This window comes from Quercus suber, unplaced genomic scaffold (assembly GCF_002906115.3).
Source record: "Quercus suber isolate HL8 unplaced genomic scaffold, Cork oak 2.0 scaffold_132, whole genome shotgun sequence".
Classification (NCBI taxonomy): domain Eukaryota; kingdom Viridiplantae; phylum Streptophyta; class Magnoliopsida; order Fagales; family Fagaceae; genus Quercus; species Quercus suber.
Genome location: NW_027069595.1, coordinates 780390 through 796140, shown reverse-complemented (window position 1 = coordinate 796140; position 15751 = coordinate 780390). Strand labels below are relative to the sequence as shown.

At 35.2% G+C, this 15751-nt stretch overlaps 1 protein-coding gene and 1 long non-coding RNA gene across 2 annotated transcripts in view; both read left to right on the top strand.

Annotated features, from left to right (window-relative positions):
• LOC112004420 (uncharacterized) overlaps nt 1-12291 on the top strand; it is an 85330-nt gene extending 73039 nt beyond the window's left edge. The window contains exons 12-15 of the mRNA XM_065776408.1: nt 10331-10675; nt 11043-11097; nt 11229-11371; nt 11462-12291. Of these exons, the coding sequence (XP_065632480.1) occupies nt 10666-10675; nt 11043-11097; nt 11229-11371; nt 11462-11547 (294 nt within the window). The 5' untranslated portion in view covers nt 10331-10665 and the 3' untranslated portion in view covers nt 11548-12291. The remainder of the gene's footprint in view (nt 1-10330; nt 10676-11042; nt 11098-11228; nt 11372-11461) is intronic.
• On the top strand, nt 503-3316 carry LOC136068773 (uncharacterized). Its single transcript, XR_010630095.1, has 3 exons — nt 503-642; nt 1077-2201; nt 2904-3316. It is a non-coding gene; the product is annotated as an uncharacterized LOC136068773 (long non-coding RNA).
• Nucleotides 12292-15751: the final 3460 nt, after the last annotated feature.

Here is a 15751-nt window from a genome sequence, read left to right as displayed (position 1 = left end):
ACATGTACTTCTGTAATTGTTAATTCTCAGCTCATGTAAATTTTGAAGCAGTACTGTCTTGTGTCCTACTGAATACCAATTTATGTTTTCCACTGGTAAACTTCAAGCTCTAGTTTTTGGCCCACTGTCCATGGATTTGAGTCTAGAACAGTTCAAAATATTTGTTATGGTTTGAATAGAATTGATAATCAAGATAGTGGCATGATCATTTTAATGATGTTAGTTAATTTCCTCTGCTTTTTTTTTTATTATTATTATTATATAATCCTCTGCTTGTTAAATGCTCATTTGGAAGTGCTGATGTGGTACCATTTGTTTGATATTATTTGCTGATCGTATGCAATGCATATTCAGGTTGCAGTTTTCTAGTTCCCCAATGTGTATCATTGTTGTTGTGAGTTTATTCAATTTCCAAGTAAGTAATCAATTGCAAGCAAAATATTATGATATAGATCTATAGAATTTATATATATATATATATATATATATAAGACAAGAAATTCCCCCTTTTCAAGGATCATAAAGTCAGCTACAAGTTCAGATTTTTGGATGGTGATGGTGAAAAATTATTTGCGTTTGTCCATGTGTCAGAAAAGTTCAGCATCAGCTTGATTCGGCATTGCAATTCTGTTTCAGTCATGGGTAATGCCTTCTTCTTCTTCATCTTCTTTTATTTCACCAAAATTTCAATTAATTATCCTACTCATCCCTCAAAAACATCATAATTACAACTTTGGTAGATTAATTTTAGATTTTGGCCAAACTCACAAAGACACTGACACGAATGGTTCAATCTGGTGTGGAAGATTCTCTATTTGAAAAGAAAAGAAAAGAAAAATAATACCTGAATGAATGTCACTCAAATTTTAACTTGACATGTTGGCTTTCTTTTGTAGTCAATCTAAGTTGGTGACACATGAAAAGAAATTTATGTGTCCCTAGTCTTAAGAAGAAAGAGAGGGGTCGTCAAGGCTTTAAGATGTTTTTGTTAATTATCAAGTACAAAAGTTATAGGCTTAGGTAATTGCTATTTTTCAAGTTGTAAAGAAATATCATATGCTTGTTTCTTGTTTCAGAGTCTGAAGCATTTCGTTACATGAAAATGTGTGACATACTGGAGGCCTGTTACTAGCAGGAAAGAAGAAGAAACTACATATACCTTGACTTTGTTAGTTGGATCATTTACTCCCCCACTGTGAGGTATATCTCGATATTTTCTTCTTAATAATCTGTCTGTTTTTCCTTATCATTTTGTCCATCCTTGATAATCTCATGCTAAATATTTAATTCTTTTTGGCCTCATTTAAACCAAACATCTGATTCTAATATCTAGGTCTGTACATTGTGTGATGAATCAAATTTTCTCACATGGATGCACATTTGAGAAAGGACCACAAAAGCAGGTTCTCTATCATTTCATAATGGAAGCAATGAAGTACATCATGTGTAATCCATATTATATGGTGACAGATGAATGGTGAGCTAGGTAATTGACCAGTTTTCAGCTTATGTAATTTCCCATGTTATGGTTTAGGTTTTGAATTTAGTTTGCTAATTCTCATGGTTTAGTGTTATACATTGAGGAGATTTGTGTCATGGAAGAGAGGGAAGAGTGGAATGTTAGCACCAGCAGTGGATGGGAATGAGATGAGAAATGCTTGCTTTTCTTTCTATCTTTTTTAGTCATCCAATTTGGAATGACATTCAAAACTGGAACTACCTGTAATAGTCACCAATATGTGCAAGGAAAGAAGAAGAAGAAGAAGAAGAAGGAGGAGGAAATGAAGCCATTTTACTTTTGTTTGCTCTTGGCAGTTCAATTCTGATTCACATATAGGTAGATTTATATTGCTCTTTTTTTCTTCCTCAGATGCCATTGTGTTTACCTTTTAATCCATGTTCAATAACTTTTATTTTCAACACTTCAGGGTCTAGGAATATTTTGAATGCTTGAATCCTTTTTTCATTCAACAAGGTTAAGAAGAAATAGGGAAGACCCATGGCTCAAACCACGTAATCCTTTTTTAATTCATCTAATCTTATTGTTATAGAGTTATTTACTTGCTTTGTATCAAGTTCTCATGTCTATATTTTGTGCGTTTTCTGACTCAGAGGCAGAATAGTTTCATGGCATGAAAGAGTGCAAAGTGGGGGAAGCAATCACCTCGAGATATGAAGATATTACAAATACATTGGATCAAGTAATGATCACAGAACACCATTCTTGTCAGTGAATCAAAATTTTAATTGGTTTGTTGTGAATTCTTTTCTTTCTTATTTCCATCTGTCTCACTCAAGGAGTTTCCTCCACGGTGTGGTTTATTTCCTTCAAGATGTAGGAAACCATATCAAGAGTATGTCTGATTTTTTTAGGCCTATGGCTAAAAACTAAAATGAAGATATTACATAAATCGAGAATCTGCTTAGTTACATCAATGCAATGTATCTGACTTGAATATTATTAGTTGCTTAGCATTTGTCTAATTAGCCTTTGGAAGCACTTTAGTTTACCTTGATATCTTCCTAACAATTGAAAAGAACGTTCCTTAAAGGAGGGCTGTAATCTTATATTGATTATTTTCTAGGTAATTAATTATGGCTTAAAGCATTGTATATTTTCTAAATAAAGAATAAAATTTAGTGAAAATAGAAATTGACTTTCATTTTTTGCTATTACAGAATATATAGAGGAAAATTGGGTAATGCGAAACAATCCATAGCCAATGACTGTTAGATTTTTCTTTTTAATTTTTAATTTTTTTTTTTTTTTCATGGAGGTAGTGATCCTAGAAGTTGCACTAGTGTATGTTTAGTGCTACAAAACAATCTTACCTGCAAATCTTTTCAAAATGGTTTTATGGTATCTGTTTGTACTCTCATTCCTTTAACTGGTTATATTGCAGGTTGAACTCAAAACCAGTCCATATAGGTAAGCACAGCTTGCTTAAGAGGGAATGGTTATGCAAATGACTGAAATTTTATTTTGTCACCATAATTGGGAGAGCAGGAGGTTTTAGTAGCACCTTTGAAACTGTCTACAGCATTCAAGATTGAGGAATCTACTAAAAAGATCTTCTCTGCCATTAGTAACTTTAAGATTTAACTTTTCAATGCTGCCACGACCTTGCAAACTGCTCCAGTATATCTGTTTGATAATTTTTCATTTGAATCTCATCAGTTTTACTTAATGGGAGTAGACACAGCTCAAGGGCGGCTTTTGTGGTTTATGAGGTAATGTAAACTGATTTACCATTTTATTTGTTTTTTATTTTATGAAGCTAAAATTGGAGTTTTTTAAGTTCCCTGATTTTGAAAGGACTGGACCTGTTGGGAATTCAATCAAAATTCCAACCTGTGAGAAAAAAAAAAAAAAATAGAGAAAACACACGTCAAAGAAAACAATCATACGCACAAGACAATATTTACGCGGTTCGGCAATTTGCCTACGTCTACGGAGTTGCAGGGATTTCAATATTATTAGGGAAAAAATACAAAGTGCAGCTATAGTATTTTTTTTCTCTCTCTCTAAAAACACAACAACAGTAACAAACCCTAATCACAAAAAGGGCTTTTATATCCTGCGCACAGGATTATAATGGGCTACAAAACGGGCCAAAAAATTTAAACATAAACTAGGCTCTACAAAGCCCAACAAATCTCCCACTTGGAGACTAGTTCAATCACCAACATCAGCCGCTATCCTCCAAAAGCAATCCCTCATCCCTGCAACTCATCCTCCTGTTCTCAACCTAGAAGGCCAACTGAAGTTACACACAGCTTCAGCTTCTCAATAATGACACCCTTAGTCAACATGTCTGCCGGGTTCTTAGATCCACATATCTTCTCAAGTATTACCAGCTTGTCTTCAACAAGGTACCGGATAAAGTGGTATTTTGTTTGTATATGTTTCGACTTTGAATGAAAAGCTGAATTTTTAGCAAAAAAAATTGCACTCTGACTGTCACTGTGTAGAATGCCCATTTTTTGCTTCTTACCCAATTCATCTAAGAAACCATGTAGCCAAATCATCTCCTTTCCAGCTTCAGTTGCTGCAACATCCTCAGCTTCTGTAGTAGACAAAGTAACAATCTTTTGCAGATTTGAAGCCTATGATATAGCTGTACCACCCAAAATAAATACAAATCCAGTAGTACTCTTTCTACTATCAATATCGCCAGCAAAATCAGCATCTACATAACCTTGCAGTTTCAAACTTGCACCTGTGAAGCAAAGACATGTATCTGATGAACCCTTCAGATATCTTAGAATCCACTTGACTGCCTCCCAATACTGCTTTCCAGGCCTACTCATGAATTTGCTCACAACTCCCACTGCATGTGCAATGTCTGGCCTTGTACACACCATAGCATACATCAAGCTGCCAATAGCTGAGGCATAGGACACCTTGCTCATATAGTCCCATTCTTCTTTTGTCTTCGGTGACTGTTCTTTGCTTAATTTGAAATGACTACCTAAGGGTGTACTCACTGGTTTAGCTTCATTCATGTTAAACCTGCTAAGAATTTTCTTCACATACTCTGACTGTGAAAGTTTCAATGTACCATTAGCCTTGTCTCTAATGATTTTCATACCAAGGATTTGCTTTGCAGTTCCCAAATCCTTCATTGCAAACTGTTTTGACAATTGCTTCTTCAGATTATTAATCTCCTCAATACTAGACCCTGCAATGAGCATATCATCCACATACAACAGTAAAATGATATAAGAATTGTCAAAGAATTTAACATAGCAACAATGATTAGCTTCACGTCTCTTGAACCCAATTTTATGCATAAAATTGTCAAATTTCTTGTACCGCTGTCTAGGAGCTTGTTTTAGGCCATACAAACTCTTTCTCAGTTTGTAGACTAGATTCTCTTGTCCCTGAACAATGAACCCTTCTGGCTGAATCATGTAAAGGTCTTCCTCCAAGTCACCACGAAGGAATGCCGTCTTCACATCTAACTGCTCAAGATGTAAGTTTTCTACAGCCATCATTCCTAGCACCAGTCTAATTGTTGACATTTTCACAACTGGAGAAAATATCTCTGTGTAGTCAATGCCCTCCTTCTGTTGGAACCCTTTAACAACCAATCTGACCTTGTAACATTTGCTACCATCATGCTTATTCTTTATTCTGTATACCCACTTGTTGTGCAACGCCTTCTTTCCTACTGGCAATTCAGTCAGTTCCCATGTCTAATTCCTCAATAAGGAATCCATCTCATCCTTCATGGCTAACTCCCACTTACTTGAATTTTCATCTTGCAAGGCTTCATTATAACACTCTGGCTCACCACCATCAGTCAACAGGAGATAATTTAAAGCGGGTGAATAACGCTGTGGAGGTCTAATGTTCCTGGAAGATCTACGAACTTCAGCTACAGGTGTACTCTGATCTACCTGTGAATATACATTCTCCTTATCTTCTTCACCCCTTTTCTAGACAGTACTTTCAGTCAATCCATCTAAGTTAATAAACTCAGATTTCTTTTGATCTATCTCTGTAACATCTGACACTACAGTTGACATGTCCTTATACATAACTTGTTCATTAAATATCACATTTCTACTTCTGATGATTTTCCTGTTTTGTTCATCCCAAAACCTATAGCCAAATTTCTCATCACCATAGCTAATGAAAAAACATATTTTTTACTTTACATCATGTTAGGACATATGTGTGTTCATTTGTTAAGAACATATGTCAATTATTTATGTAAATTGGCTAATCCTTTTGACAAAACGGACTCTACTTGTAATTGGGTAGTTCTAGGTGTTTTTAATACTTCAAGAAACAAAGTTTCAAGATCAAGTGTTGAAGTCATCAAGTCTGTCCAAGAAAAAGCAAGTTGAAGTGCAAGTTCATTAATTCTCGACACCTTTTCAATAGCTACCTCGACACCTACTATCTGTCGAGAATTACAAAATCAGTTTTTCTGATTTGATTTTCTTGGGATTCGTGAATATACTTTTGAACATTCTTTTCTTCTAACCCTAAACATATAAAAGGATTGTTTTAAGAGCCGTCAAAATATACACAAGTTGCAAAAGCATTGAACAATCTTTGTTCAAGGAAATTATGATCAAAAGACGAAGTTCTTGACCTAGTTCATCATCTCTCAAAAAGTTGCTGTGTATTTGCACCTTAGGGTTTTGTAACCAAGCATCTTCCTGATCTTCATCGTATTGGATGAACTGAAGAATTTTGCAGCCAACCTCTCCTTCTTAGTTGGTGTTTGAAGTCACGTACTGAGATCCGTGCATTGGTTAGTCACGTACTTGGGAGCCGTGCATCAAAGGTGGAAATTGTCACTATAGATCAAGTCCAATTGGGTATTAGGGTAAGGGTTCAACTGTAGGTTAGTAAGGTACTTGGGATTCCTTTACTTGTAACCGCTTGATTTGATAATAGTGGAGTTTCAGAAATGGTGACCTGAAAATCACCCGGTGGGGTTTTTGCCGTTAGGGTTTTCCCCATTCGTAAACAAATCACCGTGTCTTTTTATTTCCGTTGCATATTTGGTTTTTTGGTGATTTGTTTGTGCTTCCACGCAATTGCATGATTAATTGATTAATTAATAACTTGGCTAATTAATTAATTGGTATAATCATAAGGGGTCATTCAGATTGTGGCCTATCACATCAAGTTTACTACGAGTATCAGAATCAATATGAACATAAAAAACACAACCAAAAACTTTTAAATGTGAAAACTTTACCTCTTTGCCACTCCAAACCTCTTCAGGAAGTCTGAACTCCATAGGAACTGATGGCCCTCGGTTTATCAGGTAAGCTGCAGTGCTAACAGCATCAGCCCAGAAAGTTTTTGGTAGTCTAGCATGCAACCTCATACTTCTAGCACGCTCATTGAAAGTTCTGTTCATGCGCTCAGCCACACCATTCTGCTGTAGTGTCCTAGGAATGGTCTTCTCCATCCTAATTCCCTATGCAACATAATACTCACTGAACCCTCCATTTATGTACTCTCCTCTATTATCTGACCTCAAACATTTTACTTTTAAACCTGTTTCTGTCTCAACCATGGCCCTCAATTTCTTAAAAGTTTCAAATACGTCAGATTTATTTTTCAGAAAATAAACTCATACCTTTCTACTTGAGTCATCAATGAAAGTGATGTAGTACCTTGAACCTCCAAGGGATGCAACCAGAGAAGGCCCCCACAAATCAGTGTGTACTAACTCCAATTTTTCTGCCTTCAGTGTCCTGCCAGTTTTCAAGAAGCTCACCTTTTTCTGCTTTCCTAAGATGCAGCTTTCGCACATGTCAAAATCAATGGACTTTAATTCTGGTAGTTTTCCTTTTGACAGTAGCATTTTCATCCCTTTCTCACTCATGTGACCAAGTCTGCGGTGCCATAGGCTTGTATCAGTACTTGCATCAGCAACTGCAATTGTGTCTCTTGGACTTGAGGTCATATATAAAGTATCAGTCTTCTTTCCACGAGCCAATACTCTAGCTCCCTTTGTAACCTTCTAAGTACTACCAACAAATAGTATTGTATGCCCTTCATCATCAAGTTGTCTAACAGAAATCAGATTCCTCCTCAGGTCAGGAATATGTCGAACTTTCTCCAGTAACCAAACAGACCCATTAGGTAACAATATCCAAACATCTCCCATACCCACAACATCCAGGGTTGAACCATCAGCCAAATACACCTTACCAAAATCACCTGCAGCATAGTTCTGAATGATTTCTCGGTATGGAGTGGTATGAAACGAGGCTCCTGAATCCAAAACCCAATCATCAAGTGGACTGTCTACTGCAAGAAGTAATGCATCCTGTACTTCTTCTGTTACAGCATTAGCAGAATCATCTTCATTGTTTTTCTTAGGACTTTTGCATTGGTTCCTAAAGTGACCTATTTTCCCACAATTCCAGCATTGTACTTGTTGGCTTGATCTAGACTTACTTCTGTTCTGATTAGAATTTCTGGATTTTAATCTGCTCTGATTTGAATTTCTGTTATTACCTCTGCCTCTTGTCTCAAGGTTTAAGGTAGAACCAGATTCTGAGGTTTCACCTGCATCTCTTCTGCAAATCTCCTCAGCCAGAATTAAATCTCATATATCATTGTATTTGAGTTTTTCCTTTCCTGTAGAATTGCTTACTGCCATCCTCATTGCCTCCCAACTGTTTGGCAAAGAAGCCAAGACGATTAGAGCACGAATCTCATCATCAAAATCAATTTCTACAGACTACAATTGATTTGTGATAGTGTTAAATTCATTCAGATGTTGTGCTACTGATGCGTTCTCTGCCATCTTCAGATAGAACAGTTTCTTCATCAGATGCACTTGTTTTTTGCTGATGGCTTTTCATACATACTAGACAAAGCCTTCATTAGATCTGCTGTGGTCTTCTCCTTTACAACATTGTATGCAACAGATCTAGACAGAGTTAACCTGATAACTCCCAGTACCTGTCTGTCAAGAAGAGCCCATTCTTCAGCCTTCATCGCCTCAGGTTTTGTCTCCAAAAGAGGCAGGTGCAATTTCCTCCCATAGAGATAATCTTCAATCTGCATCCTCCAATACGCAAAGTTTGTGCCATCAAACTTTTCTATTCCAAACGCCTTTCCTGCTTCCTCTGCCATTGCTCCCACTCAAACCTAATCCTAGGCTCTGATACCAGTTGTTGGGAATTCAATCAAAATTCCAACCTATGAGAAACAAAAAAAAAAAAAAATAGAGAAAACACACGTCAAAGAAAACAATCACACGCACAAGACAATATTTACGAGGTTCGGCAATTTGCCTACGTCCACAGAGTTGCAGGGATTTCACTATTATCAGGGAAAAAATACAAAGTGCGGCTACAGTGTTTTTTTCCTCTCTCTAAAAACACAACAATAGTAACAAACCCTAATTACAAAAGGGGCTTTTATATCCTGCGCACAGGATTATAATCGGCTACAAAACGGGCAAAAAAATTTAAACATAAACTAGGCTCCACTAAACCCAACAGGACCATGTGATATTAAGAATTTACTACAAAATTATAATCTATATATGAAACTTGTGTTAAAGAGTACTCTTCTCAGTAGGAAATTTGGAGTATTGTCAAATGATTTTGCAGCTAAATCTCCTAAAATTATTGACAATGTCATATCTAGCTCATCTCCTAGTGTAATCTATGATTATATCTCTAAACAATCTTCTTCTGTTTGTCATTCATGAATTCAGATCATAGACAAAGTCCTCCAGTTGTTACAAATAGCATTAGACCAACAGATTAACATATACCATGTGGGCAGATTATTTACATCGGATGAGGAAGATAAGACCAATCTCAAAGAGGAAACCCCATCAGGAACATCAAGGATTCAGTGAGGAAGGAAATGAGAACGAGCTTGACACCACCACTCACAAAGGAAAGTGAGGAAGATAATGTCTCGCAAAATATATTATATGGTATATTTTTCCTTTAACTTCCATTTGTTTGTTTGATTATCAAATCCCTACTTATTGCTGCTTCTCATTTGAATAAAGTCTTTGGAACCTCTGTTTTGTCGTAGGAATTAGGATTATATTTTCTGGGTTATTTTTATGCTAATCATCTTGCATATGAGTTAAATAAGTTGCAAGGCATAGTAGTAAAGTTTACTGTAGGAATTACCATTCTGCTGCTGGAAGATTTGAGATTGACCTCAAATTTCATCTATTGTGCCTTTAATGTCCTTTATATACTCCTCATCATCATGTTTAAATTGCAGGTCTGCTTTTTTATTTTATTTTCTTTCTTTTCTTTCTTTCTTTCTTTTTTTCCTCATAATTAAGGTACTTTTCTGTTAGCTTTTTTAAAGTTATCTAAAAGGTACAATATACATATATATATAATCATCACTATGAATTTTTACATTATTCCAATAAAATTGCTCGACATCATTCCACCATGTGGTTATATAAGTTTTAAATATAGTCAATGAATTACTAATTTATGTCGATCTTGCAAAATTTGGAATTTTGGTAAATATTGTTGCCTTTCCTTTGGCCTCAATTCAATATAATGCTACATTGCATTAATGGTCTTACATCCAGCACACAGAAAATTGACTATGATATTCTGTATTGTGTACTCCTTTCTGAGAATTTGTGGATGAGGAATAAAAAAACCAGATTGATCTTGGGATGCGTTTGAACTTAAAACTTTAATTGTTTGCTGATTAATGATTATTTTCAATTGATAGAATCATTTTGATGTCAAAATAAGAAATTTTCTTTGTATTTACGGTAAATATTGTTGAAATTTTTTATTTCCTACGCTTTGATCCTGAAGCAACAACTTGTTTGTAAAACTTGTGCAGTCTAAACCTATTGGAGAAGTGTAGTTTATAGTGGTCAAAGCTGTTAAGCAACGACGCACCTCAATATCCATGTCTTACATTCTGGTGGTCAAAGATAGCTAATTGAGAAACCTCCATAGGCAGAATGGCAAGTCTTTATACGGCAGAGCGACAGAGCTCCCTTTCTCTTCTCGCTGAAGCTCTGTCCTTGTTTACAAAGCTCTATACTCAATTCATACACACAAATGCTTCAAGATCAGGCTCTAATCAACAATATAAATGTAACATGTCATGGATGTCAAGATGAAAAAATGTCGAGCAGTGACATATGAATAAGAAACCTGGCAACTGGCTTCATGTATAACTGTAAAATTTTCTTTTCCTATCTTTTTGTTGTTTGAATATGAGTGACTGGTTATCAAGTTTGTCATTATAGGACGTGATTTCGAAAGTACTCAAATTGCTTGTGTTAAGAAGTAGAATTTATTTGTATACTCAGATACTTCTTTTAAATTTCAATTTTTTGAACACTACTAAGAATATATAATTATGTATATGTATTGTGTGTATTTCTGGGGAGAAGCCCAAGCAGTGGGATTCTGTTCTTGCTGTGGTTGACAGTGATTCCAAGATGTCTCACCTACAGATCCGTTTCCGGATTTAGGCCCTTGGAGCAAAATCTTCTTGTTTGCATATATTATTAAGGAAACTTGAGTGGCATTCATTTTTACAGCTGCAGATGAGAAAAACCAAGGGAAAAAATGTTTGTGGATATTTGCTTCTTGGAGGTAAGGTCTCACAATTTTGACTTCCCCTCTCTTTTGGTTCTTGCCAGGATTTTCTTCCCTTATTTAACACCGTATTAAGTGCTTGTGTTTGCTCCACCATTACCCCTCCTCTCTCTCTCATCCCCTTTTAGAATCTGTAGAGGAATTGCACCTGCTGCCAGAGTTACAGCCATGGAAACAGACTCAGAAGATCCCAAGTTTCCTGATGCCAGAGCTGCAGAGACACCAGAATCTGCAAGTGTAGATCACCTGGCTACAAGATCAACGGACCAAGGTGATTCATTTTCCAGACAGGCTTTGGAATGGTATCCTTATTTTTGTTTTTTATGCTTCAAATGCTAACGCCCTTGCTTCTCTTTTGCAGAAAAGGGCAAGGCAGTACAGCTCACCGAGACTGTCTGGGTGTTGCTGCTGGAACCCAGGGCCTTGCTTCATCAGAGAGAGATTTGAGCTTTGACTCCAACATGTTGATGCGAGTTGGTAATATGGCTGAATCTACCATGACAAAACTGGAAGCTTTCATGGAGAGGTTCGAACACAAGAAATACAGTGCTGGACATGCCCCTCGGTTTTGGTCATTGGAGGGCCCCCAAGCTGACTTTCGTCGATTTAATGTTCAACAAGACTCTGTCATTCTGCGGGATCAATTAGTGGGACGTTATGGTGACTTTACTGCAGGCTTCAAGATTGGAGCAATCACTGACAATTTTATGATCAACCTGCTGTATGAGGTCTTGATGGACATGCACCATTCTAGTTTGGACACCATCAATGAGCCTAGGTTGCTAGAGTGGAACAATGTAGTGAGAGCTTGAGATGGTACAACAAGGCTTTGACTTGGATTTTCTTCTTGACCACTAGCTGTTCAGTTAAGGACTAAGGCTAAGCTTGAGGCTTTGGAGGTTAGGATTGCTGACTTGAAGAAGCTTTTGGGGCTGCGTTTATGTATGAAGTACTGGTTGCGTTTGTTATCATGTAAGGGGCCTTCAAAGGTTTTTTTTTTTTTTAATCAAAAATTTAAGTTATTTGGGTTAGGTACTTGCTAGTAATCAACTCATAAAGTAATATTGTGTATGCTTGGAGTATTTCATTATATGGAAGTGTGCAAAATACACAAGGTAACCATCAAGCGAGAAGAAAAGACAAGATGCTACGTTGTCTTAGTTGGATTATGTACTCTTCTACTGTAAGGCATATCTCGATATTTTTTTTTAATCATTTTTCTTTTTTTACTTATAACTAGCAAATTTGCATGATATACGAAAAAAAAATTAGATGACTTGCTTTTTGTTAAGTGAAAATTGAAAATAATAAACGAGACTTATAAGTGTTAGTCCCAACATCTTCTTAAAATGATATGATTATTTTCTAACAAAATATAGTTGATATAATATAATAGATTAAAAAAAAAAATTTAGCTATCTATATTTATTATTTGAAATTGTTTAAATGTTGTAAGTAATTTTTTATGAAGCATAATACATTATACATTCAATTATTAAATAATACAAGATATTTTGTAAATAGCGTAATTTGTTTTTAGCCTTCCTTATAAACTGTTCATCTTCTATATGTCTTGAGTGACCAAAAGAGAAAATAGATACAAGTAAATTTATCACTTATATTAGAAAAAAAAATACAATACTTTAATAATATGAGAAAATTATAATTTTCTCAAAAACCTACCAACATTATGCTAAGAATATGACATAATTGCCAATAAAGCAGCTTCTCTATCTACATAAACTTCTCCTCTCAAAGCATAACCAAAGTAGACTTAAGTGAACCAAAATGGACTATAGTAAACTGAAATGGACCTAAGTGGACCAAAGAGACCATAATGGACCAAATAATTTTTTCTACTGGAGGATCATGGAATGAGGACACTCATGCAGCTTAATTACTTTAAGCCAATATGTCTGCTAAATTTGGTAGCATTTGCAATCCTATTGGCCATCAACCAGATGGAAGATGGTTTCCCATTAAAGTGTAGTATGTATTCTATATACAACTCTATCAACATTTGTAATGATGTTTCATCTAGATCAAATTATTTTAATGTAGGACGGAAAAATGATTCATTAGAGGGATTATTTGGGTTTGTTCTCTGTTTTAAGCATCTCATTTCCTGTTTGCATTTGAAAATTTTCTAATAATGTTTGCAGTTAGTTTTAGTGATTCCTAAATGATTATAATTGGAACAACCTAGATTTTGACCCTAAATCCATTTGGAATAATTACTAAAGATGGTTTGATACAATGCTTCACATGGGCCTTTTCCCTTCCATTGTGGATTTTAATCAACTATTGGTAAACTTGGTTCTTTTTTAGAGATGCACTGTTCCACCAAATAGAGACTAGGAGAGTCATATAAGATAGCTTATTCATGGTAAGGTTCCCAATGTTGGTTGGAAAGTGGTAGATCTCTAAACTGTTTCGAATAAAATCTATCATATACTTTATTTAAATCCAACTTAATGGCTTCAAAATCCATTGCAACCTTTCTTTCTAAGCATGGTCTTTATTTAAATACAATTTTAATATTTTCACTCACTCTTTTACCTCAGCCAAAGTCTACTTGGCTGGGACGGAAAATGTCATCCAGGAAAAGACACAAATGCTTAGTAAAGATTTTTCATATGAATCAAACCACATTGCAAAGTGTGTTGCATAGGCTAATAGGTTGGAAGGATTTTGGGAATCAAGACCAGATTGGTGTGAACCAGTCCCTAGAGATGGTGCCCTTTAAGAAAACAATAGAATTATGGACAACTAAAATTCTTACAATTTCACATAAATTAACCTAGCACCTCACATATTGGCCACCACAATTTGTAATTTTAAAATTTTTTACTAGCTCATGTGTAATGTGATAGACTAATCTGAAAATGCTTTTGAATTTTGTTGTGTCCTAGAAAGACTATTAAAAAAATGATTTTGATATCCTATAGTACTAGGTAGGATATCCAATTCCAATTGCAAGCCACATTTCCAAGGTCCTTGTCCTAACATTCCTTAATGTGCTAGGCCCAATCCAACCTACAATAGGACCAAGTAAACTTAAATTTGGTCCACCAAGACCCAAATTTAAAAGTCCACATTCCACAATCCTTCAAAACAATCTCTAAAAGCTTATATTGCTTAGGCTTTAATTTGTGAAACGGCACCCATTTTTCCACATTAGCAATTCTTTACAATCTCCAACAGTAACTAATCTTGATTAATTGGGCCCACAAAATGCCTAAAATGATCCCTCGCAGTCTAAAGCCTACCTTGAAAATGAGGTGAAACATATGTGGCCATCAATTTCAGACAAAAGTTAAATGATTTTTCACTATTAGTGAGTGTCAGATTGGTTTCATATATGTCTTTTTTTCAAGGTCCCATTATTAAGGACAAAGAAGAAGAAAAAAAACTATAATCCAAAATTAAAAAATTCATATGTCCGTTTTTCAGGGTCCCATGATGGACAAAGAAAAAGAAAAAAAAAAACTATATAGTCCAAATTTTAAAAAGTTGAAATGTTTGTTTTTCAGGGTCCCATGACGAAGGACAAAGAAAAAGAACTACAGTCTAATTTAAAAAGCTAATGACATTTTTTTTTATGGGCAGTGGTAATGTGCACCGCAAGTTGTTGATAAAAAATAATTTTATGTTAATAAAATTATTTTTTTGTTAGATTTTTGACCAATTTTATAAGGTTTAGAGCCAATAAAGCTAACTATTTTAGTTTCACTTGTCATTTTAATACTAGTTTTAGTTATTTCATTAATTTATATTAATTTTTTATTAGATAAGCCTTACAATAAATTATTCTTAATGAATACTTCTAAAGTGCGTGTTATTTTCCTTTTTTTTTTTTTTTTTTTTAATAATAAAAAAGTTAACTACTATACTCCAAATTTAATAAGTTCATGTCTTTTCTATCAGTGTCCCATCAGGAAGGACTAAGAAAAAAAAAAAAAAAAAAAGAACTATAATCCAAAATTAAAAAGTTCAAATGTCTCTTTTTCAGGGTCGACGCACAAAGAAAAAGAACTATAGTCCAAAATCAAAAAGTTAATGACTTATAGCAAAAAAAAAAAAAAAAAAAGTTAATGACTTGTCAGTGGGTTGAAAAGAAGAAAGATATGAATGTGAACTGGGAACTGATCATCCGCGTTGACTTCGTTGACCAAACTTGGCCCTCACGTTTTTGAGATAGTGAATTGCATTGGATGCTTTGCTTACTGAAGTCTGAAACAGCTGCTGCGTATAAGACTAACTTTTTAATAGGGGTGTGCAAAAAACCGACGAACCGAACAAACCGGCCGAAACCGACTGAACCGTTGTCAAATTTTCAGTTCGGTTTCGGTTTGGTTCGGTTTCGGTTTCATTTTTTAAAAACCGAAATTTTCGGTTTCGGTTTCGGTGTTGGATTTTTTCACCTGAAACCGAACCGAACTAACCGAATATATATATATATATATATTTATGTATCATTAAAACATAACTGCTCAGTGGCTTAATGGTATGCTCCTTATGGTTTAGCTACCTGATCCCAGGTTCGAGCCTTCGCGCAGGACGTGAGTATTTTTTTCTACTTAATTTTTTAAAACCCTAGTAGCATAAATACGTAAATACCCTGTTTATTCTTCCCTTTTCTTTCTTCAGC